Here is a 26,864-nt window from a genome sequence, read left to right as displayed (position 1 = left end):
ATCATGTACAATTGTTCAGTTGGATCATGAATATAATACCAAACCGTGTAATTATTCTTTGTGACTTGCATCATGTCTTGCCTAGTTGTAGTTCTTTCTGACTGCTTGCAAATATTATCAGTAACTTGGATCACGTGCCCTATGGTTGGATCATGAAGTATTACTTTTTCTAATGGATCATGACCATTACTTAACTGATGTATATAAGGTGGTTTCTCACATATTTGGTATAGCCAATCATACTTGGCTTCTTTTTTGGGGGGAGGCAAATAAACAATCATAGACTCGTTAAGGATGTAATGGACTCTAAGATCTCTTTCTCACAAGAACAAAAATGATGAGAACTCTTATGAATCTCTCAAGAAAAATGCTCACAAAGGACTCTCAATCACCCTAAAATTAATCTAGGCTTAGCTAAAAACATGTGCACCTCAGGATCTATGGAGCACTCTAAGGCGGATGGAACCTATGTGGAGACATGATGAAGAGAGTGCTCATGACATGTACCTCAAGTCAATTAGGTTCCAAGATAGATTAGTTTGGACTCATAAAGAGAATCTTGAGATAGTGCAAAGTGCTTGATTGATATTACTTCAAATGAACCTCCCTTTTATAGGTGAGGGTACTTACATCCATATGCTTGCTCACATGTGGGATATCTCCTCCATGCCATTGGCAGCTTGCCCTTTACTCATACCTTTGCTCTACATGTGCTCATGGCACTATATCTCAACATTGAAGAGTACGAGGCTATCTACAATAGCATGCCTTATGATCTCTAGACCACATTCTAATTAATTTATTTCCCACGCTTGCTTTCATTTTTAATGATTGTTTAATTCTATCCTATCCTAGTTTGAGAGAGAAAGGTTACTATTCGAGTCTTTACACCTCCTTTTAGCTCAAGCCTTGTCTGGAAGTAGCAAGCTACACACAACTACAACTGTATTTTAGATTGTATAACTATTTGCAACTATGTAGTATGAATCAATCACCATTGATCATAGTCTTTTAACTTACAAGCTACGGTTCGATCATCAAAGACTAGCAAAAAGCAAAGAGCCAAGCCAATTAGATGAAGGCATAGAGGAGAGCACTCGCACGCTTGCGAAAGGCTTCGAAGGAGAATAAGGAAGGCACAACAAGCAGTTCCAATAAACACAGCACTCGAAGCTATTTTGTAGAGGACCTTGCCAAGCAACCACAACACACAAAGTGGTAGACAAGAGCAGCTGACTCAACAATGCGTACAACAAGCCTATGACCTAGCAGACTCAACCAAGCAGCTATTCAACACACACACACAGAGCTCCTGCAACTCGGCCAGGAAGGGCAATGGCAAAGTGCCTTTGAGGGGCGAACGACAATTTTCACCACGGAGCGATCGGGGAAGATATAAACTCGTGAAATGTTTGTCTGCTACAATGATAGAGCATGATGGATCAATCCTACTGGAGTACGATGCAACGAAAGCTTCCGTTGGAATGGCACACTCAATAAAAATGTATAGCATTATCATGGTAGCCCAGGAGTACCATGCTCCAGTATTGCTGGCCTAATACAAGCACTGAGTATGATGAAGGTGATCCTGTCTGGTTTCATGGCGGCTCATAACCAGCAGCAGACAACCTACCTCTCCTGCATCGTGGGCTCACGGGCCCTTCACGAACGACTATCAACGAGCTCTAGAAGCCTATAGTGCCTGTCCATGACCCATCTAACTGCAAAACATCGACACTCTAAGATGAAGGAGGAGTCAGAAAAGAGCCGCACGTCATCCTCATCTCGATGCCCACATCGCCATCTACATCTGTTTCTTTGCAAGGTTCAAACCTTAAAGTCATGATAAGCCATGTGGCAGATAGGATATAGCCAAGGCCAGGTGAAAATGACCCTGGGTTAAATAGTTGGTCTAGAGGTGGGCATGTGGCACCTCATCCCAATTGCCAAGGTTAAGTCACATTGACCTTGGGTTTGTCAATGGTTAAGTAACTCACACCAAACCATGGTTAGGTTAAGTTTCAGGATTGGTTAATATGCCACATCACTTGCAGTGCCACTTAAGCACAGAGCCCTAAGCACAGTTTGGAATTCAGCATGTGAATCTCTGTGCCACATCATCAAAGGTCACTCTTCTTGATCACCCACACTCTTTCTAATTCATTTTCCGGTAAAAACTCTTTTAGGAAGGCTTGTTCAAACTCAATCCAATACCTAGGAATTCTATCGCTCTCCCTGAGGCTCATCCACCATTTATAGAGTTTATTCCCAAGGGAAAGACTTGCTTCCATGACTTGATTTTCAGGAGGAGTATTCCTGAGTCAGTGGAAGTCTTGCCATTTTTGCAAGAATGCATTAATCGCATCTTTATTACACTCCTTTTCTTCCCTATTGAAAATTGGCAATTTTAAGTCCTTAAGGATGTTCAAGGTTTCTCTAAGTCGAGAGGTGGACCTCTAAACTTGATTAGGAGGAATCCGTGATTTTTCAGTAATAGAATCGGCTATCTTAGTTATAGATGCTTGTTTAAGTATCCCATATCGAATCCACAAATTCTAAATGAATGAATTGTCTGTTTCATTGATAACTCCTAGCTGTGTTTCTATATTTTGTGTTCAAGTTTCAAGTTTAGTGAATTCCGTATACGGAATTCCATAGTCACCGTAATCAATATCCTCCATTTCCACATTATCCTCTTGAGTTTTAGTTTGTATCTCTTCATGTATTTCCTCTCCAACTATTTCTTTTCCCTATCTAGCCCTTTCCTCAACCTCACTAATCATACCATTCCTTTTTGGAGTTGTCATTATAAAGACATATATTTTCTAGAGATGATAAAGTGAAACGCTTTTTGTCAGAGGTAAAAATATGATGCCCACTTTCTTGATATTTGTTCGAGGCTTTGGATAAGTCTTTGAAATCGACGCGTCCTTGTGCTCTTTTAATACACAATCTCGTTCTTTTGCTTACCTTGATCTTGAGCTCGCTTCCCACTTCTGCTCTTTTGCTTCCCTTTCCTTAGTTATGGCGAGGCTAAGGAGGTTGGAAGAGTTAGGATCCTTTAGGAAAGATCAGATGGCTTTTTAGCCCTTGGTGGTGGAAATAAGAACCTTAGTGATGAGAGGGGTAAAAAGAGGGTGCTGATGTGGCTTTTTCTAAAGGTCAAAAGACCTTAGATGATGTGGAAGGTCGTGCCCTTAATTCTTGAAGACCATGTTGATCTCGCCTTCTCGATGTTTGAACTCTGCGCCATCGCTCCAGACCTGCAAATTTGAGCTATGTGACATACATAGCAGTTGTACTATGTAGCTTGTCTCTTGAAAGGCTTTGAGTATAAGCTCGTGCTACGAGGCTACATTCGTAGATAAATAAGTAAAAAACTATCAGATGACCATTCTAGAGGCACGCAGATGCAATGGAGCCACGAATTAATAAGCTTGGCTTAGCTTGTTGTCGCGCCAATTCATGAATCATTCTTCCAACAAGTATCTTCCAAAATCCATAACTTACCATAAGCCTACTTACTCCGTAAGCCCCTAAGCCGCCCCTGGAGTCTGGGACCTCTGAGAGCCTAGTAATTGAAGGCTACAGAAGCCAACTCAACTGACACCCACACTGGTCCCACTAACTCCCGCAGTGTCCCACACGACTCCACTATTAAGATGAATCAAGGATGCCTATATGGCTGCACACATTCTTGCTACTCCAATCTCCACACTTCGCAAAGCATGCAGCCATCCTATAAGGTTGTGAGTACTCAGTAGTACTTCAGCGCAGTCCTCTAATTTGAAGCACAACACTATGTGAACTTGAAACCCCGCTGCGAGTATGGACTCCACCTAAGCTCTAATACCAATGTTGCGACACCAAAAAGAAGGGTTGAACTCTCAATGATCCACCCTACCATGAATTCCTTACTTGGTCACATGAACTTGCTTTTCTTCACGTTCCTTTTGGAATGCTCCCTCCTAGCCTAGTGCCTGCCACATGGTGTTCTCTTGAGTGCCATGTGTCCATTTGGACCTTAGAGCCTCTATGCCCATTTAGGCCTTACTTATACACTCCGTATTGATGGAAGCACTCTCGAGCCCTCTAGTTTCCTGCTTCTCCATAACCACACCAGACGATTCCGGGATTATGGCTGACGTAACACTATCCTTCTCCACCAAGGTTTAACACCCCCTCGGGTCTTTGGTGGTTGAGGCTTTGGTTTGTGTAAACTAGGTGTGTGGGGTTGATCCTCTTATACTACTCTTAAATATTCTCAAACAACTCTCTCTCTCTCTCTCTCTCTTGCTCGCTCGCTCTCTTGCTCTCTCATAAATTTAGAGATATACTACCAAAAGTATGTTACAGATGGCCATATGCACCATGCAATATGCAAGTTTCCCCTCCCTAATTCTATTGAACCATCATTCCAGTAGCTCAGAGTACCCTCATCCTAGAGATAGCCATGTGATGTTCTACCGATTGGCCTAGAAACTACCATAAGTGTAGCTCTTTTTTATGACCTATGTATGATTGAATAAAAATTTTGCATCAAGTATGAAAGTATTCTTTGCTAACCAGATGTGCCACAAATCTATCCATCTGAAAAATGAAAAAGAAGACTAAATAGTTTGGGTTATCTAGCACATTCAAAATCTTGCCCAAAATGGAGGCTTTAACCACCATTATGGGATGATTGGTTAACAAGGTCCATATGCAAGAGAGATGAAATACCACACCTTCACTCTGCTAGTGGTGGACATGAAATGAAAAGATGCAAAGAAGTTTCGAAACATGTGGTACAAAACACACAACTACTAAAAGTAATCTGGAGCTTTTGCAAGTGCTCCCATTGGTGGGCATCCCACAAGCATGTGTCAGCTAAACACCTTCCCTTGATGGAAACTTAGAGCCCCATCCCTCTACAAGTACTTCCTCCCACTAGCCTCGGCTCTTCTGCATGGGCCATACCCAATCACCATCATATGGTACACTTGGTTTGTGGTGTACTACACGAAATGCCCAATCCAACTACGGTTGCAAGTCCTCTAGTTGAGGAATGTCACCAATCGGTGTAAAGGTGGCCCTCATCTTTTCCCATATTTGAGCAACCACCACGAGGAACCCAAAAGATTGTCGCACTTTTTGAAATCACAATTAGAGGCCTCTCTCTCTCTCTCTCTCTCTCTCTCTCTCTCTCTCTCTCTCTAAGTCATCCTTCCCCACCAAGGTTTAACTCTAGTTTGGTAGGACATAAAAATGTTATAGGAGACTTTTACGTCCTTAACTTGGCCACTTCCTAGAATTATTCAAAAGCATCGATAGGTTATTTTTAGTTTTAGCCTTTATTGTGATGTGGTGACTTTCCCTTATGATATATTATTGTTATAGTTAAGATATGACACTTTGTGGCTATTATGTGTAATATATAAAGATGCTTATTTATGAAATGCGACTTATAATGCAACCTGCTACACTAACCACTCTTGTAAATCGATAAATCAATCTTGCCAAAATGAATTTTAAACAAATTTTTGTTACTCTTAGGTCTTTGATATACTTATAAAAACTTTGTAAAAAATGCTAGGTCCTTGATATCAATTTTATTTTCAGGCATGCTAGATAAAGTTTCAAATTTGAGTACTGGTTGGGTGAAAGACTGTGTTACCATACATTTGTGAGTTTTGTAATCACATGTAATAGTTTTTTGTTCTCATTATATTTTAAGGTAATAGTCCTATGAGTATACCTTAAGCTCAAGAGAGGAAATCACCAAAAAGCACATCTACAGGTTGTGATTTTTTTGCCAAAACCTCAAAAGGACACTTTTATGTCCTGGACCTGACTCCACTTTGTGATCATACAGATATGCAAATATTTGATTCAGTTGCCACAGTTGCCACCAGAGGGTCTGATTAGAAGATTAGTCCTTAGTATGAGGACATGTCAGCATCATTGCAGCGCTGCCATAATGTGGTTGGCATATCAATCCGGATTACCATAGAGCAAATTGTGGAGCAACAGTGGTTCAACACACTTACACTCCTCTGCAGAGTCCTTACTGGGGCTTACATAATGGATACTTCATGCACTTTTGTGGTGTCGCAAACAACATATCTTTATGTTGGTTCAGCATTCGGGAGTCTGAGCTTCTTACACTTAGAATCCTTAACTACTACCTTTAACTGTTGCAACATGTCTTGTTGAGGGATCACTCGTCCGGTGGTAAGAGTCCAATCCCATCCGGACAAGCATAAGCGGATACTCGGGTTGTCAAACCGGCCTAAGGGCCTATCCAGCAGCACCCATGACTCGGGATCTGCCATCTCAAAGAGACATGAGACTACCCTGGTAGTTTGGGATCCGATGTATGATCCAGCACCAATTTATTCTATGAGATGGATTCCTTCATCATCCATCGAAGGTGGGCATGGCTTCATTTCGAAGCTACTATTAATTTCTCATCATAAAGGCAATTAAGCTCAAAGCATCTCAGCCAACTTCGCTCCACGATCTGAAGTTTTTATATGGATGAAGCTTCACGTCCAGAGCCTTAGTGCTTCCCTAGCGATTGTTCAGTAATGAACTCTTGGAGTGCTTTGCGATCTCTTTCTCTGTTACTCTTGGAAATGATCACAGAGCGCAAAATACATCCATTCTCAAATGCTCCTTCGCAATGGTTTGCTTTTAGCTTAAGTGAGGTGCATAGCGGTGTAGCAGATCAACTACAAGCAATTGTCCCTGTGACGTATGCGTTGAATGCTTGAGTGGCATTGATTCTAAAGCTGTTGTGAGAGTCAGGAAGAAGCTTTGGGTATTCTAACTTTCCTTGTTTGAGAATAGTCTATTTGCCCGCAATGGAATAAGAACTCCCACGGATTGTTTCTATGCTCAGGGTTGCTAAAAACTTTGGTAAAACTATGGGAGCGCCAGAGGATTTAAGTAGTGTGGAACGTCTGGACGAATTGCTTCAGGCAGTCGACCTTATGCATAAGCGAGGATTGATTATACTAGACCATGTCTTTCACGGTCTTCTGCACGAATGCAACAAAAAGAAAGACTTGGCAGTTTGCAGGCGGTTGCATTTCCTTATGATAAGCAATAGACCAGACTCAATTGCCGTGTTTGGGGATTACCTTATCCGCCTATTCACCTCATGTGGGAGTTTGACGGATGCAAACATAGTGTTTACAAAGGTTGCAAAACCAAGTGTTTACACGTGGCATGCTATCATTGCAGCTAATGTAAAACATGGAGAAGGTGACACTGCTCTTGATTTGTATTATAGAATGCAACAGCAGGGAATAACTCCAAATAAGTTTATATTCCCATGTGCCTTGAAAGCATGTGGCAGCATAGGATCCTTGAAGCAGGGCAAGTATATACATGGGCAGATCATTGGAGCTGGATTGGAATCAGACGTGGTCGTTGGGAATGCCCTTATGGACATGTATGCAAAAGGTGGCGAATTGGAAGAGGCACGGAAAGTATTTAACAAATTGCCAGAACGAGATGTTGTTACATGGAGTTCAATGATTGCAGCATACGTGGAGCATGGGTATGATCTTGCTGCTCTAGAACTTTTTGGGAATATGCAAAAAGGGGTGATTAAGCCAAACCGAGTCACTTTTTTGAGCAGCTTGAAAGCATGTGGCAGCATAGGATCCTTGGAGCAGGGTATGTTAATATATGACCAGATTATTAAGACTGGACTTGAATCAGATATTGCCATTGGGAACACACTTGCTGATATGTACGCCAAATGTGGGAACTTGATAGAAGCAGAGACACTGTTCAATCGATTGCAAAACCGAGATGTTGTGTCATGGGCCGTTATGCTTTCAGGATATGCACAACATGGGCATGGTCTTCTTGCCCTTGAGCTTTTTGAGAAAATGCAATCAGAAGGCATAAAGCCAAATAGAATCATACTAGTATGTGGCTTGAAAATCTGCAGCACGATAGGAGCATTACGGCAGGGCAGGCAGATACATGATCAGATCGCCAGAACCGAATTTCAATCCGATGTGGTGGTTGGGAACTCTCTCATTGATATGTATGCAAAATGCGGGAGCTTGGAGGATGCTCATACAGTGTTTGATGCACTCCAGAATCCTGATATTATCTCATGGGGGGCCATGCTTTCTGGATATACCCAGCATGAGGAGGGTTTTCTTGCTTTGCAGTTTTTCCGGAAAATGCAACTAGAAGGCATAAAGACAAATGCCTTTATTTTGTCTTGCATGCTGAAAGCTTGTGGCAGCATAGGGGCCTTAAGGCAAGGGAAGCTGATTCATTTACAAGTAATCACAAGCGAACTTGAATTTGACACCGTTATTGCAAATACACTAGTTGACATGTATGCCAAATGTGGGAGCTTGGTGGTGGCACAGAAAGTGTTTGATGAGCTGGTGAATAGAGATGTAATCTCTTGGGGTGCGATAATTGCAGGATATGCTCAACATGGGCATGGGCTTCTTGCTCTTGAGCTTTTTGAGAAGCTGCAACAGGAAGGCATGAAGCCAAACAAAGTCATGTTCTCATGCATTTTGAAAGCGTGTGGGGACATTGGAGCTGTAGGACAGGGCAAGTTAATTCATGAACAGATCATCAGTAGCGGATTGGAATCAGATTTAGTCACAGGGAATGCTCTTATTGACATGTATGCCAAATGCAAAAGCTTGGAGGAAGCACAAAAAGTGCTTGATATGTTGCCAAATCGAGATGTAGTGGGATGGGGAACAATTATTCTGGGATATGCCCATCATGAGGACGGACTACGTGCTCTTGAATGTTTTGATGAAATGCGGAAGGAAGGAATACAGGCAAACAAAGTCACTTTCCTGGGCATCTTGAAGGCATGTGGGAGCATAGGAGCTTTAACGAAGGGCAAGTTCATACATGATCAGATTATTGAAATTGGACTTGATTCAGACATGGATATCAGCAGTGCCCTTGTTGACTTCTTTAGCAAATGTGGAAGCCTCAAGGATGCACACAAGGTGTTTGATGGTATGGAGATGCGAGACCTTGTGGCATGGTGTGCAATGACAGGTGCATATGCACATCATGGCAAATGGAGTTCAGCCAGCCATTGTCTTGATGTCATTCGAGAACATGGCTTGGAGCTGCCAGGCATCGTTTACATCAGTATGCTTTCTGCATACAGTCACATGGGCGAAGTCAAGGAAGGACAACATTTTTTCAAATCTATGGCCAATGGCTATGGTATCACTGTAGGTACTGAGCACTATAATTGCATGGTTGACCTCCTTGGCAGAGCAGGATACTTGGAGGAAGCAAAATATTTACTCCAGACCATGCCAATCTTGCCTAATGTCATTGGGTGGATGTCTGTGTTAACTGCTTGTAAGACATATGGTGACACAACCATAGGAAAGCATTGCCTTGACGAAGTTATCCAGTTACATCCCAATACTGCTGCTGGTTATATGCTCATGTCCAGCATCTGTTGTGATTCCCAACAATGGGAAGATGTCTTGAAACTTCATGAGCTTAGAAAATGTGCCAGTGCTTGGAAGAAAGCTGGGAGGGCCTGGATCGATGTTGGCAACATTTTTCATGAGTTTTTTGTGGGTGACAAATCCCCCCCACAAGGCGAAAAAATTCATGACAGCTTAAAGAGACTGACAAGCTTGACCAAGGAGGAAGGGTATGTACCAAATGTGGACCTAGTATTGGTTGCCACTGAAGCTAAGTAAGACACCTTCAATGAACACTGAAATCAGCTTATTCTTAAACCCCAAGACGATGTTTTCATACAAGCCTACAAGGTGGCAACAATGCTAATAGAGCTTATATCAAAGGTGGAGAACTTGAATTCTTAGTATATGCACGTTCAACTTGATTCAGAGGCCAATGGCTGGAAATACTCTTGTTGGTATTTATGTGCAAAGCCTTGCAGGGCTGAATTCTTTTCAAGTGCCATTCTTTTTCAGCAGTACATATCTATTATCTAGCACACTGAAGGTTCTAGGGATCTATATGTGTGCGACTGATTTGGTTGGACTCTGGAGGGCCACTTGCTGGAATATTTCCTTGTTGGGTATTAATGTGTAAGTTCTTGCATGGAAGAAAGCATGTGATCTATTGCTTCATATCTTCACACTCACACATTGCTGTGCTTAATGTGGGATGTGGAAGTATAGACGTAACACATGAGATCATGGGAATGACAGACTGTCTTGGGTCCAACTGGCCCCCTCCACAAAGGGAGTGTTTGCTGGATGAATCTTCAGAAACTGAAGTACATTGAAGTATGATCTTGTGAGGAACCATGGGGAGCTGCTGTAGGTCCCTCCCTCGCCAGATTGCATCACTAATTGGCTATTATGAAAAGTGCTACATATGTGCTGCTGCTGTGTTAGGCTCAGGCCTGAGACCCCTAAGTGCTGTACATATGCCCATCCCAAGCCGCTTGTAGGGCATGTTCTTGGGATGTGGAGCCTCTGATCTGCTGGAAGAGAAGGCACCATGCCACGCCAGTTGCCTTATTCTCCTCCAGAAAGGGTACTCGTGGGAGCCCACACTCTCTGGCCTGAGCAAGAAGTTTTATTTTGACGACAATGTACTCCAAGCAGTTGCTGGGGATGTGGGGCCTCTTGATCTGTTGGAAGAGAAAGCACCATGCCATGCCATTTGCCTTATTCTCCTTGGGAAAGGGTACTCGATGAGAGCCCACACCTCCTGGCCTGAGCAAGAAGTTTGATTTCGACAACAATGTACTCCAAGCACTTGCTGAGTGCTGGAAAGGGTTGCATGGACTCAGGCTGGTAAATGGACTTAATCTACCAAATGTTGCAGGTGATCTACGAATCTGATGGACTGACTGTTCATGCTTATTGAGGTGCTCCATAAGGAACGGGATGCTGGCAACGAGTGGATCAGATTTTCATGGTATGATCTTTCCAGTACAGTTTGCCTTGTGCTCAAAAAGCCAAGGTACAGCCTCAAACAGAGATTGACGCAGTGGTAGAGCATGTCAACCAAGTGGACATCAACTTCAAAATCAGCATCAACATCCAAGGGGAAATCATTCCAATAGAGAGAAATGTCAAGCAAGACAAAATGTTTCCATCAACATGTCAAATATAGCACGGTATGTCAGGTATGTCATTCATCCAAAGGATCCAAATTTTCACAGTGATCACTTGGATTTTATTGAGGGACAACAAAGACATTAGGAGGAGATTTGGACTAAAAAAGGCTTCATAAGAAAAATGACAAAAAGGATTACTTTTCTTAATTTAGGTTAGAAGGTTGTTAAGAATTTTGACAACTCATGAAGGATGGGTGGCACGCATTAAAGATTTTTTGGCAAGCACTCTATTTTATGAGCCATTAGATTTGCATTTTGAAAATGGCTTAGATCAAGGATCAATTGATCCAATGATTCAAATCTAGGATGATCACAAATGCTTTCTTAGTGACGAAGCTCTGTTCAGCATGCATCATCTCCTCCCAAGTTGCATAGATTAGACGATATAGGAGAATAGATGATAAAACATATGGGAGAATAGATTATGAAAATTAAACAATATCAAAAGATCGGCATTTCTCTTAAGAAACAAAAAGATCAAAATATCAACATATTTATTCAATCGAATCGTGGACAGCAATTTTACATGGTGGTTTCTAATAATTGAACAACGATGTGGCTTCAAGCCGTCTTCTTACTTTCTTCCCATCCGAAGTAAAGAAAAGTCATATTCATCAAACATTGTAGATAATTACTCTCGAATGTGTTTCAAGGTCCAACTATCTATAACTTCAAGATACTCGATATCACCATGTGACATATAAATCTTTACCTCTGTTGTCTCTTTTGCAACATAATCTAGTGCAATCCAAGTACTGTGATTATCTTTCAACGCTTGTATGCATACCACATGTAACAATTCCCACACAAAACTTGGTACCTTGTGACTAGTGTTTCTACACATCTAAAGTGCTGTCCTTTTTTAATACCTTCCTTAATGTCCCAACCAGGATAGAGGAGTTATCCAAGAATTACTGTGTCATTTGTTTACATACCCACATCATCTTCGTTCTATGAATGAAGATTGATTTGAAGCAATGAAATAATACCGAAGAGGGTATGAACTAACTCGAATCAATCGACTTAGAACCTAAAGAAAATTCCATGGATGCTTGAATATCTTTTTGGATCTTCATTCTAAATTCATCTATAGTGAATGGATCAGGAATAGGCCATTCTATACTATCAAAGGCGGGAAGAGGTAGTGGGCGAATCTTTCAAATGCTCGATCTCTTCAAGGCACTCAATAACATGTATTATTTTAAAAAATGCCTAAATTGATTAAGGAGACCGAGTTGTGTCCTCAAAACATTAACTCCCCAATTGTTGGATGGAAAGCCTAAAATGTTCTATAAAACTCTCTAAAGGCTAGTTTTTAATGTTTGTGGATGGAAATGTATTTGCATAGATGGCCAAGCAATAGAGTTTATTCATGCTCTCTCTCTCTCTCTCTCACACACACACACATACACACACACACTTTCATAACTTGCAAGCCACACAATTTTGTTTTGTGACTCTTATCTCACATGACACAAACGCATACATTTTTTTTCGGTTAACACACACAACACACACACACACACACACACACACACAAACACTTCAACACATGCACTAACATATACATGAGTCTTAATGTCTGGTTACACACACACACATACACCAACCACACATAAAGATTAATAAACACTTTCTTAATGCTCACTCACACACACGCCTCACATAAAAATTTGATTAAACACTTACAATGTGAAGGAAAGTGAGCTTGATTGGAATGATCTAATTGCATGTCATGAGCCATGTACACATGTTGTACCCTTGTCTTGATGGCCTTTTCGGTGTTCAAGAACCCATTAATGCGACCTCTCCAATGCTGCATCTTGTTTGCTCTGCACTTCTTCAGAAACCTTGTGTGGACCTATTATGAAGGGTTGCATTGTGTAACCCAGGACATGATCTTGAACCCTTGAGGAGTCCAAAGCATCCTTTAAGTTGTGGAAAATACAAGATTGAAGAGATACCTTTGGTTTAGGAGATGGGGCATGCTTCACCATGTAGGATAGCAAGAGGAGAAAGAGGTGTGAAGAGACATGGCAATAGGAGAATGCCAAGCTAACTAGGAACGGAATGGAAATATGGAAAGCATAATGGCCAAATGGAAAGCAAATGAAAGAACAAGTGCTAGGCAATGCTAACCAAAATACTCACATGATATAAAGCTTGATGCAGACTGATATGAAAAGACTCAAGATAAGTATATGGGATAATCTTCCATATGACATGTGGCACTGTCTAGGACTCACTAGACTATAAACACCCCCTAGACACCTAGTACACTCATTTTTGACTCACTTTGGCTGCATATTCCGACAAGGTGTCCTTCAGACATGCACATGTTAGAAGAGGAGAAAGAGTAGATTTAGAGTAGTTTTATCTTGGAAGAGGGCTTGGGTGCATTGGAATGGTTTGGGAGAGGTTTTGGAAGAGTTTTGGGTGTTTTGAATAAATCTTTCAAAAAGCCACTTTTTGGGAGGAAACAAGTGACGCACTTTACGAAGAGAGGAGAGTAGTTGACTAAGACAGGAGGTGGGGGTGGGTCACAAAAAGACAAATGAGGTGGGGCAAAAGAGGACAAGTGAGGCATGGGTGGGGAGGGGACAAGATGGGACCTAGTTTCATGGTGTGGGGACCAAGGGAGGTCTCTCCACCACCAATGGGAGGCCTTTGTGGTTTCCTCCAAATATTAAAATTTGGAGCCTCCTCATTGGTGGATTGCTAAATTTTTTATTAGAGCATGAATTTTCTCCTTAAGTAAAGGGCTCTTTTTGACCCCAAATCTCCCCTAATGGAATTTTTGTGCAAAGGTTTGGGAAGAAACAATAAGAGAGGCCAAATTAGTTACCACCCTCAAGCTCTCAAATGAAGAAAATGATTTCTTCAACCTCTTAGCAACTGATTACGATGACCTCTTCATCAATGATGCATCTTGTGAGGCTAGGAATGCAAGCAAGATCAAAGACATAGCAGCAAATAGTGCCCACAATGTTGGCGTAGAAGACACTTACAGTGGCAAAAGGGAGCAAAATTTAATTATGCAAGGCTATTGACCTTTGCTCTCCTTGCTAGGTGGCCAACTTGCAATCTGACAAATTGATGACCAGGTGGCCGAGGTACAAAGCAAATTGATGATCAGGAGGCTAAGTTGGAATCTGACAAATAGAAGTCGGGTTGGGTAGGGACCCACCTATGTATGAAGGGGCGGGGAATCCCAAGCCAACAACCACCTCCCTAGAGGAAAAACATACCCAAGGAACTATTCGACAACGAAGCACCACCCCAAAGAATCCCAACCTTTGGGGAATAGCCCTGGCCGCCCAAACCATAAGACAAAGGAAAATATTCAATCAGACCTAAACAACCAAGGAGGAATCGGGAGAAAGCCCTTTGGAATCCAAAACGCCATCCAATGCCACTTTAGTTGAGACCATCACACTCCTTATTTAGCAAATTTTGATGTGTGAATCCCAAAAATTTTCAACCCCCCAACGAGTAGCCAAATACAAGGAGAGGTGAGTAGTGTGAAGATAGTGGGAGAGAAGGAAGGAAGCTCACTTGCGACTTTCTCACATACACAATGGGGGAATACACACAAAGATGGAGGCTGAAAATAGTTTTCCTGTTCTAAGTTGTGAAAGCCAAAAGAACTCTAGTACAAAGAGATAGAAGAACCCTATATGTGGGTCTCAAACTAAACTCAGCTAACTAAGGTGGCATACTAATTGAGCCACGAACTAGAGTACATAAGGATAGCTGTCATCCAGCTATTATTCGTGGGTGGTGTACCAACTGCATCTGCAGCTAACAAGTCGGTGACATAAATGCACAACGGTCACCCTAGCATATCACGAGTGGAGCTCGATATCTCAACACTCCCCCTCGAGCTCAATCCCAATTCCTGCACATTAAGCAGGTCTCTGAACTTGCGCAGCTTCTCTGTGCCCAATGCCTTCGTGAATATGTCAGCTACCTGATCCTCTGTGCTAACATAAACTAGATCAATAAGACCTAGTAAAACCTTCTCCTGCACATAGTTATAATGCACCTCAATGTGCTTTGTTCTAGCATGATAGACTGGGTTATTTGCCAAGTGTATACTGCTCATGTTGTCACAATAAATGACAATTGGCCCATCTGTAGACTGATGCATATCATAGAGTAGCTTATGCAACCAAGCTACCTCACATGCAGCCATTGCTGCACCCTTGTACTCATCCTCTGTGCTCGACAAGGCAACTGTAGGCTGTTCCTTGCTGCTCCAAGTGACTGCAGCACTCCCAAAAGAGAACACATATCCACTGGTAGATCGTCTATCAGAAATACTACCAGCCCAATCAGCATTAGTGTATCCATGCAACTGTGTTTGAACCCCAGTCTCATAAAATAGTCCATACTGCAATGTGGATTTCACATACCTGAGTATGCGTCTAGCCGCATCCAAATGCGGTTTCCTTGGAGCCTGCATAAACTGACTTACCAATCCAACAGCATAGCTCAAATCTGGCTTGGCAATAGTCATATAAATTAAACTTCCTACTATGCGTTTGTACATAGTAGGGTCTTCTAGAAGCTCACTTGCATCTGCGCTCAGCTTCACATTCTGCTCCAAAGAAATTGAAATAGGCTTACAGCCTATCATCCCATATTTGGACAGCATGTCCAATCCATACTGCCTCTGTAAGAGCTGTATCCCACTCGGTGATCTAATCACCTCAATGCCCAAGAAATAATGCAACTCTCCCAAATCCTTCATCTCAAACTTCTGCTTCAATAGCATTTTCACGTGAAGGATATATTCATCACTATCACCTGTGATGATCAAATCATTAACATAAATGACAATCAGCATAATACCTTTCTCTATTTTTCTCACATAATGTGAGAAATCTGCCTTGGAAATCTGAAAGCCAATAGTGACAAGATACTGTCCTATCTTGTCAGACCATGCTCTAGGTGCTTGCTTCAAGCCATACAAGGCTTTCTTCAACCTGCAAACAAACTCAGGATGAACAGCATGAACATAACCTGGTGGTTGCTCCATAAAGACCTCTTCTTGCAAATCACCATGCAAGAAGGCATTCTTTACATCCATTTGATGTAAAGACCATCCCTTTGATGCAGCCATAGCAATGACTACTCTTACAGTTGCCATCCTTGCAACTGGACTGAATGTTTCTTCATAATCAATGCCATATGTCTGTGCATACCCCTTGACAACTAATCTTGCCTTGTATCTATTCACAGAACCATCTACATTGTGCTTCACCTTATAAACCCACTTATAGCCAATTGCATTCTTGTCTTTAGGCAAAGGCACCAATTCCCATGTAGCATTTGCTTCCAAGGCATCCATTTCTTCATCCATGGCTTTCTCCCATTTTTCTTTTCCCATGGCTTGCTAAAAAAAGGTGGGTTCTGGTTCCTGTATCACTTTGACCTTATAGGCATAGTGAATGGTTGTAAATCCATCATATTTCAGCCTATCCACAGGATATCTAGCTCTGGTAGACCTGCGCAAAATAGGCTCACTTCTAGGTTCTCTCAAAACATCCCTGGTCTTCCTTACTCCAGGTATAACAACAGAAGGAATACCCAACTCATCATCAATGCTCTGTTCTGAGCCATTGGATTCACCATCCACATAAGAGTGACCTGCATTCGCATCAAACATGGGCTAATCTACCTTCTCTTTTCCTTTTTGTGATACCTACGTACCACTATCTGCATTGCTTTGAGGAGATTCTCCTGATCTCAATTTTCCTGTCCATGGCGAAGTATGTGAACCACTGCTAGAGGACACTACAGGTCCACTAATATTTTGTGATTGTTGCTGTGAATTCTATGCAGCATTACCATTTTGTGCATCTACATCAATCATCACATTTACTGGTTTATACCAGCTACTCATCTCATCAAAAACAACATCTCTGCTCACTGTAAACTTATGAGTAGAAGGGTTATAGCATCTATACCCTTTCTGGTACAGAGAATAACTAATAAAGATGCACTTCTCAGCTTTTGGATCCAACTTGGACCTCAATCATCTGGCACATGAACATAGGCAATGCAACCAAAAATTTTGAAATGAGAAATATCTGGTTTCCTACCAGTATACATCTCCTTTGGCGTCATGCCATGTATTGCTGCTGTGGGAGTCCTGTTCATTATGTAAACTGCTGTAGCAACTGCTTTAGCCCAATAATAATCTGGTAGGTCTTTTTCATTTAGCATGGCCCGAGATACCTCTCCAATATGCGTGTTTTTCCTTTCTGCAAGTCCATTTTGCTGTGGGGTATGACTGCATGAATATTGCTACTTTATGCCATGCTCCTACAAGAACCTTGCAAACTCATTTGAGAGGTACTCTCCCCCTCCATCTGAGCTTAGGCATTTTATTTGTAGGCTTGTTTCTTTTTCAACCATAGCTTTAAAAGCTTTGAAGTGCCCAAACACCACTTTTCTTTTTCATAAAATACACCCAAACTTTTCTGTTGTAGTCATCAATAAAAGTGACAAAATAATGATAGCCTCTAATAGATGCAACTTTAGTAGTCCACACATCAGAGTGTATTAATTCCAATGGCTTCTTACTCTCTTGAACGTGCCTAGGAAATGGTTTCCTTGCCTGTTTTCCAAATTGACAGGCTTCACATACCTTATGCATTTCTGCAACCTTGAATTTAGGCAATCTTGCAACAATATTTTGGGCATGCATTGATTAAAGTCACTGTACATTAACATGACCAATGTGTTTATGCTTGATATCAATATCTGCAACTACACTGGTCCCATGTGCAAACATTGCTGCACTCAATTCAGGCATGTTTGCATCCAACGTAAACATCTCGCCCTTCTTCTTTCCTTTTGCTATCAAGCAAGCATTATTTTTCATATCCTCAACAAAGCATCCATGAGGATTAAATCTGACTTGCAAGCCCTACTCAACCATTTGACCAACAGAAACCAAGTTCTTGGTGATGTTCGGGACATGAAATACATCAGACAGGTATTTCTTTTTCCCATCCTGCATAGACAAAGGAATTTTACCAATCTGGACAATAGGATGTGCAATATCATCACCAGTCTTCACAAATCCTGGTCTTTCCATTTTCCTTGCATCCTGCATCCATTCTGCATGACCTGTCATGTGGTTTGATGCACCTGAGTCAACATACCACACAACATTGCTTTCTTCTGCACTTGTCACAGATTTGGTCATGTGCTGCACCATAAACAGATGCTCATTTCTGTCAACACCCTGTCTACTAGAAGATGCATAATTCCCTTGCTGCAATTTTCCATTCATGATGTCATTTTGCTTTTTGTAGCAGTCTTTAGCCATATGACCCATTTTACCATAATAGTAGCATTCAACATTGCTGTTTGCGTTTTGACCTCTCTGCCATCCACCACGGCCTCTTTGGTTCCCCCTGCCTCTAGAGTTACCACATCCTCCTTCATAGGATTGGTTTTCTTGAGTTTGATGCATATTTTGATTTCTACCATGGCCTCTAGATCGGCCTCCTCTACCTCTACCTCTACCTCTTCCAGCATTTGAGTAGAAGACAATTTCTTTTGAAGTTCCTAGTGAAGAAGATGCACCACCATTTCTCTGCTCTTCGGAAATTAGAAGAGCAAACAACTCCTCAAAATCAGGAAATTTTTCACAGACGGCAATGGATGTCCAGAACTGTGCATATCCTTTCCTAGACATTCAAGGTCACAAAAACTAAATCATCATCTTCCACTGGCAACCCAATGGAAGCAAGTGCATCTGCAATTTTCTTCACCTTCATGTGGTAGTCATTGATGCTCATATTTTCTCTCTGCACATTGTGCAACTCCTGCTTGAGCTGCATTTTCTTGGCTTGTGTATTTATGTTGTACATTTTTGCTAGAGTATCCCATGCCTCCTTAAGTGTACTTGCATCCTGAACATGCACAATCATAGAATCCGAAATACTGATAGACAGCCAATACATAACTTTTCTGGTTCTCTCATGCCATCCTTTAAATGCTTGCATTTCCTGTTGATTGGGAACATTAGGAAGAACTCATTCTTCTTCATTTCCTATAATGAACTCCCAATAGCCTTTTCCCATAAGGAAATTCGTCATTCTAAACTTTCATGCTTGGAAGTTATTCTTGTCAAGCTTTTCAGTGACAATCTGTGAAAGAGAATTAGACGCCATTGCAGAACACTGCAAAAAATTCTGTCGCTGCAAAAAACACAGCTTCTGCCTTACACAGACAAATCTGCAAAACTGACGAAAGTGGTATTTGACCACACAGTCACTTCCTAGTGACGATTTTGCATGAACAGGAAATAACGATGATTCTGTAACTCCCAATATCTCTGCGCACAGGCATACAATGCAATTTCTGCGGCAACTTTTCACCGACCTGCAGAGCAGTGGTTGCACAGCAAAAACAAGGCCTTTTTCTGAGCGCCTTCAAAACGGGCCCCGAAATAGCCTCGAATAAAAAAAATAAAGTCACCAAGGGCTTTTCTCTCTCCCGCAGCATATACTGCCCTCTCGCCACACTGTGAAGGCATCTCAATCTGAGACAGTGCACTCTTGCACTTCTGGCTGTGCTACCTACGGAGATTTGCTCTTAAACTCGAAAAAGGAAAGCAGCACTGGTCGTCTTACCAGGACACCACGAACTTGGTTTGCTTTCTTGAGCTCCTTACCATGAACCAAGCTCTGATACCATGTGAAGATAGTGGGAGAGAAGGAAGGAAGCTCACTTGCGACTTTCTCACATACACAATGGGGGGACACACACAAAGGTGGAGGCTGAAAACAATTTTCCTCTTCTAAGTTGTGAAAGCCAAAAGAACTCTAGTACAAAGAAATAGAAGAACCCTATATGTGGGTCTCAAACCAAACTCAGCTAACTAAGGTGGTATACTAACTGAGCCATGAACTAGAGTACATAAGGATAGCTGTCATCCAGCTATTATTAGTGGGCGGTGTACCAACCGCATCTGCAGCTAACAAGTTGGTGACATAAATGCACAACGGTCAGCCTGGCATATCACGAGTGGAGCTCGATATCTCAACAAGTAGCAGAAGACAACACTTGACTTTGAGCGACATGCACCTCCTTCAAAGACACTAAAAAGCAGTGGCAAATGGAAGCCACAAGGGTAGTCCAAGAGGCATTGCAATAGCGCGTGAGGTGGAAGAAGAGTACATGCATGAGCATTTGAAAGATTAAACTCATACATAGAAAGCATGTTGATGGATATTTGAATGAGTAGTCCATGTCATTAGATAGAGAATACAAATCCTTGAAAGAAAGATTTGACATAAGATGTGTCATTCCTTCTAGAGATTGTCTTCAGTGGTTCATCTTATCATCTTGCCTTTTTTGGAAGCTATTATGCATCATCTAGTTAGCATTTGTTCTATGCCATTTATGAAAGTTTCTCTTTCCATTGAATTCATGAAATGTTAGAAGCAATAGTATTTGGAGCATCTAGTTATGCATTTTTTCTATTTATTCCATATATGAAACTTCCTCTTCCCATTGAATTCATCAAATCCTAGAAACAATAGTATAGTATTTCAAGGAGGGAAACATGAAAGAACAACTAAGAACAAAGTCATGAAGAGTGTAATCAGTCACTTTCATGTCAACTCTCCATCAAGTTATGGGAAAATTTTCTCTCTTTTTTTAAAAATTTTACTCTTTTACATACACCTAATTTCAATGAATATAAATCCTTTGACATGCAATTGTAAAGCAACTCATTTATTGAATTTTAATAAATATTCTTTAGAAGCAGTAGCATAGTATTAGGAGGGGGAATAAAGGAAAGTCGTGAAGAGAGAAGTCATGAAAAGTGCAATTAGTAGCTATCATGTCAGCTCTCCTTGAAGCTATGGGAAAGCGTCTCTTTTATGGAGTATGAATGTTCTCAATTATTATGCAATAGTGTTTGCAATGGATTTCTTAGATCGGTTCTACTGTCTCTCATGAATTGTGTGCACATGGAGTGAGTGATCTCCAAAAAGCTAGTGTGATCTTAGGTTAGTTTTCTACTATGGGACATTGGTTGTATAGCAAGCAAGCTCTTTGTATTCTTTGACATGGGGTCAGTACCTTTATTGTGGTAGTTGGTACACAATCTTTCTTGCACACATATGCAAAGACGATCTAACAAAATCTATGCACTTAAATGATCCAGAATTTATTGACCTCTTAAAATAAAATGGGAACACAAACCAAATAGAAAGAAATAGAGTTCAAGATCTTAAGAAACCTTATCATAAAGTTCCCCCAGTAGATATGTCAATACCATACCATGGTCAAAACTAAGAGGGGAGTGCATGGTTATGGAAGTGTAGGTCATCGGGAAAATCTTGTAAGAACATAGCTGTAGAAGTGTAGGTCATTGGGAAAAGCTTTTAAGAACATAACTATGGAAGTAAATATCAGTGAGCGAAGTTTTCCCCCCAATAAAAAATTACAAATATTATTCCATTCTACCATTATCACGGATTCGATGGGTATATAAGGTAGAATTTGAAAAGATAACTCTATAAATGACTATAGATGACTTGTGTTGATCTATTTGAGTACTGAGAGGGCTAGGTTTGAAGTTTCTATGAGAAGTTTATGTTAATTTTCCAAATATTAGCCCATGCTACCATTGTCAAGAATTCAACGGGTTTAAGTATACTTACACTTTCTATCATTAGGGGAGAAATGGGTCTCAAAAGGGACTCCATTAGTGTTTTCTAAGCTCAAGGGATTAGGGAGGGATTTGAGGTGTCCCGATGAGAGTGCCCCAAGGTATGGGGCAATGGTATGTTGAGGGGGAGGGTGGGTAGGCCTACAAAGATCCCCTTTTAGTTGTTTCTCTTTTGCTAGGGACCACCCAACCCCACCCCCATTAACCAATGCTTGACCCTCCTCCCCGAGGGGGCCACTACAAAATATGTAAGATAGCACGTATGATCAACGGGGATCAACCAAAGGGGTTTTATACTTTTATGAAGTTACAAAAAATATACATACATAAGGAATTTTTTAATTCAATCGGTGAAATTTTCCATACATAAGGGATACTTTAGTCATCTCAAAATTTATAGGAGTGTATATAGGTTATAAAAATATGTAGAGTAGGGGGTTTCTTTAATACCCCTCGATCACACGTGCTATATGGGGTCTTTACATAGTGGCCCCCCCCAAGCCCTCCTCCATGCACACCTTCTCCAAATCAATACCAAATGGAATTCAAGAGGAGGTGCACTCGAGGTGGACCCTTTTGAGTGAATTTTGATTCCCCCCTCTCTCTCTAGTGGTCTACTCCTCTTTCTATGATCCACTATTCTAGTATAGTGGCAGTCTAGCCTATTTCTCCCTCTGTTTTTTGAATATGGAACCGCCCTTTGCCCACTGTTTCTTTGCCCCCTCTTGCTCTCTAACCCCTCCTCCTCTGGTCATACTATAGTAGCTCATCCTCTCTCTCTCTCTCTCTCTCTCTCTCTCTCTCTCTCTCTCTCTCTCTCTCTCTCTCTCTCTCTCTCTCTCTCTCTCTCTCTCTCTCTCTCTCTTCTTTGTTGGAGCTGCTCTCTCCCTTTGAGTTACACCACCCTATGTAGGAGTCCCATTTCTGTTGTTGTGACCTCTACAAGTTTGGTGAGGAACAAGGCTACAAGACCATGCAAGGAGAATAGGTATTGGTAAGAATTGGGGTAGATGAGTTAACTTTGTTTATTTATCACTTCATAGGAGGTATGTTGTGGCTTTTGATGTGTTCCACAACACCAAAAATGAAATGGATGAGTGGATCCCTTGTACCTATAGCTTGAATGATTGGATAATCATGAAAGTATCAAACAACCAAAGGTCCACATAAGCTTCCCAAGATCAAGAGAGGTGATATCTTGCATGAGTGGAAGGGCCGCATCTTTAAATTCAACTTTGGGAAGAAAGGATGTCTTGCAAAGGTTACATGGGAAAATATATAAGGCTACCTCCATCATTCAATCAATCTAAGGCATATGTATTCCCTTTGGACTTCAAGGAGTCGAGTCATTCATAGGTAATTTCACTGTGATTCATGAGGATTTACATATGCAAATGCATGCTGGGGGGAGAAGTCGACCTGCTTGTGAAAGAAGGATGTGCATTGGTATAATAAAACATACATCACTCCAAGGGCAACATCAAGCTATGGACATCTACAAAGCATTGCACCATCGCAACTTCAAGACATGGATTGCAGCATGGTGGACTTGAGGACATTGCAATCGTAGAAGGAAAAGATTTGCAAAGGATGTGGGTATGGCCATAAAGTTCATATTTGGATCCAAATACACAAAGTTTTCTTGGTTTATGCCTTTGCACATTTTTTCTTCTCTTTTTCAAAATATACATATGCATGGAACAAAAACTATGTGGTCTTGCAAACATGTAGATGAAAATGCTCTTGAAGATTCATGTTAATTTCAAGTACTTGTTAGATCTCAGGAATCAGAATATGGCAATTGGGATTCAAAAGCTACAGTTTCTTGGAAAGGTGAAAAAGAAACAAGCCTGCAAATAAAATGCCTAAGGCTAGATGGAGGAGGAGAGTACCTCTCAAATGAGTTTGCAAGGTTCCTGTAGGAGCATGGCATAAAGCAGCAATATTCATGCAATTATACCCCACAACGAAATGGACTTGCAAAAGGGAAAAACAGGCATATTGGAGAGGTAACTCGTCCCATGCTCAACAAAAAAGACCTGCCAGATTATTATTAGACTGAAGCAGTTGCTACAGTAGTCTACATAATGAATAGGACTCCCACTGTAGCAATACATGGCATGATGCCAAAGGAGAGGTATATTGGTAGGAAACCAGATATTTCTCATTTGAAAGTTTTTGGTTGCATTTCTTATGTTCATGTGCCAGATGAGTTGAGATCCAAGATGGATCCAAAAGCTAAGAAATGCATCTTTATTGGTTATTCTCTACAGCAGGAAGGAGTCTAAGCTCCAAGCTCCGGGTCCACTCACCAAAAAAGAACCGGATGTTATGACTTCCCTAGTTTTCCTTGCATTTTGCTTTTTGATGCAAAAATGATCTAGTTCTATTCTCTTGTCCACTTGTTTCTCTTTCCCTCCATGCATCCTTCAATATTTTAAAAATAAGGGCCATTTTGGCAGGGTCTTTGTTTGCAACAGACATCCTAGTAGTCAGACGGAATTTGTTAGAGTTCTTCCTTGGAATTTCCTTTGAGTCCATCTTGGTATGTATACAGAAGTGTTGAATCCATCAAGTAGTCCAGGCTCCAAGGTCAGGGTCCACTTACCGACCACCATCCAAGAAAACTAGGTGTTAGAACATCATAGTCTCAATTGGGAAGATAGGTAATGCCTATATTCCTTGGTGCGTTATTGCTTTACCTAGGAATGTAGACAACCGTCTAGATTCATGAGTAATTTTATGAAAATGCCATGCTATATGTACAATTGGTGTCATAGATCTAGCACACAAGGGATACATCCGTGACTGAAGTGTGTGAGATAATAAGAGGGCTAGCCCTCACCCTTACAAGGAAATAATCAAATGGGGGGTAATCAACACCATGAGGTTAGACCATCTTAACGTTTAACAATGGGTGATCAACCAAAAAAAGACTAAAATAACTACGTCCAACACCAAATGGATGTGAGGAAAGAAATGTTACGTATAGTCAATTACACACATATGCATTACCTAACTTCATATAACAAAAGAGAGTAATTAACAAATCATACTTTTTATAAAAAATTGAAATGAACTTCTAAGAAGTAATGAGTAAACCAAAAAAAAGGGTTTAATGAGTAAAAATAAGAAAATAACCAAATAGTTTTAACTAGAAGTTAATGTTGACAAAAAGAAGTGTTGATGCAATAAGCCCAAAAGGAGGCAATTTAGTCATAGATTACATATCGAGTTTAAAACATAGGAAATCATAAAGGAAAGTTTTTAAAGAGCCCCTAAAAGGTTTTTTTTTAAAAGACAAAAAGCTTCATTATCTATATATATAAGCTTGAAGAAATGGATAGATTGTGCCTACTATCTATATATCATATATACTTGTATATCAAGTCACTCATTAGATTTAGAATGAAAGAACATAGAAAAAATAGGAAAATAATAGACTAATTGGAAGATAAGGACACAATGAATAATTAGAGAAAGACTAAAGAAATGAATTAACAAAAGGAATTTCTAGAACACGACTTAAAAGGGTTAGGGAACTAGGACTTTATAATATATTAGAGTAGATTAGGTATAAATGAACATAAGAATAAGAAGTAAATACATATATATAGAGAGAGAGTAGAATAGGACATACCCGAAATAGAAAAAAACAAAAAAAGGGGTTGGAGAAAAAGAAAAAGGGAATGGAATATTTTTTAAGAAAATTTAAAAGGAAATATTAGAAAACTAACAAGAAATTAAAAGAAAAAATAAAGCGATTTTAAGGAATATTAAAGAATAATACAACTAAGAGAGAGAAATAGAGAGAAGGAGAGACCGAGCGACAAAGACAGAGAGAGAAAGAGAGAGAGAGAGAGAGAGTATGTGTGTGTCTGTGGGCAGGGGGGATTATGCTTGTGTATGTGTGTGTGTGTGTGTGTGAGAGAGAGAGAGAGAGAGAGAGAGAGAGAGAGAGAGAGAGAGAGAGAGAGAGAGAGAGAGAGAGATGATTGTGTGCTATAGCTTGGCAATAACTAGAAATACCCCCTTTTGTGTGTGTGTGTGTGTGTGTGTGTGCACGCACACGGGTGTGTGTGTGTGTGTGTGTTCAAGGATTTTTTGGATCCTTAGGACATCTTGGACAAGTTTGCCTCCTGGAGCACAGTGAAAACCTCTTGGATTTGACAAAAATGATCATGACAATGCCCAAAACTAGCCAAGCACATAATATTAGCTTTAATTTTACATCCAAATGCTATAACATAGTAAATCCAATGTTACAAAATTATTAGGATGGAAGATGTTAATCCATGGAGTAATATTAAGAACAGTGTTGACTTAAAAGAAAACTAACAGTAACATACAAAAGAAGGAAATTTGGGGTAATTAAAAGCCCTTTTCTTGAATGCACGTGATATAGGGAGTTTTCACATAGTGAACACCCTGGGCCAACCATATGACACAACTATTTAAAATATTTGAAAGGATTTGGTCACATTATAAAAAGAATTAAATATTTGGAAGTATTTGGTCACATTGTAAATAGTCTTAAATATTTGAAAGTATTTGGTCACATTATAAAGATTCTTAAATATTTGGACTCAACTCGCATATCCTCAAGCAAGGTATGTATGAAGTGATAGTAGATTAACATACAAAAGACATTTATCCATTCAATAGATGAGGAGAAGATTATCAAAACTAGATGTTTGTATTCCAATATTGCAAGAGGCCTTACAACCTATCTGTCTTCTTATACACTGAGAATAGGGGTCTTTGAATCCCCTAATGCACTCCTAGAGTTAAACCTAGTTATCACAACACTAGATCTCCTCTCTGGTTTTGCTAATGACATAGCTATTGCTATCCATGTCCTGTCATGAATATTGATCCAAATGCATTGATGAGAGGCAAGCATTGGACCAAAATTACTTTGTAGTGTCTTGCACTTTAGTAGCTCCATAGGCCCTCAAGATGAAAATTTACTATAGAAGACCATGATGTGTTGTGGCACTTCACCGAGGTAATGGGCTAACGAATGATCTAGCCCAAACACACTGTGAACAT

General features: G+C 40.6%; 1 protein-coding gene across 1 annotated transcript; it reads left to right on the top strand.

The window, feature by feature from the left end:
* The first annotated feature begins 6,510 nt into the window (after positions 1-6,510).
* On the top strand, positions 6,511-11,093 carry LOC147883494 (pentatricopeptide repeat-containing protein At4g39530-like). The gene has a single exon (XM_087399729.1). The coding sequence runs from the start codon at positions 6,876-6,878 to the stop codon at positions 9,708-9,710; it is 2,835 nt and encodes a 944-aa protein (XP_087255855.1). The 5' UTR covers positions 6,511-6,875; the 3' UTR covers positions 9,711-11,093.
* The last annotated feature ends 15,771 nt before the right edge of the window (positions 11,094-26,864 follow it).

The sequence above is a fragment of the Dipteris shenzhenensis genome, chromosome 28 (genome assembly GCF_047967505.1).
Source record: "Dipteris shenzhenensis isolate YYH24624 ecotype China chromosome 28, Dip_SZ_1.0, whole genome shotgun sequence".
NCBI classification, from domain to species: domain Eukaryota; kingdom Viridiplantae; phylum Streptophyta; class Polypodiopsida; order Gleicheniales; family Dipteridaceae; genus Dipteris; species Dipteris shenzhenensis.
The sequence above is the reverse complement of the archived record's forward strand: the minus strand, read 5'-3'. Positions and strand labels throughout refer to the sequence as shown.

What these genes read in the sequence shown, in the direction of transcription:
- LOC147883494 (XM_087399729.1), top strand. Translation starts at nt 6,876, where the DNA reads ATGCTCAGGGTTGCTAAAAACTTTGGTAAAACTATGGGAGCGCCAGAG.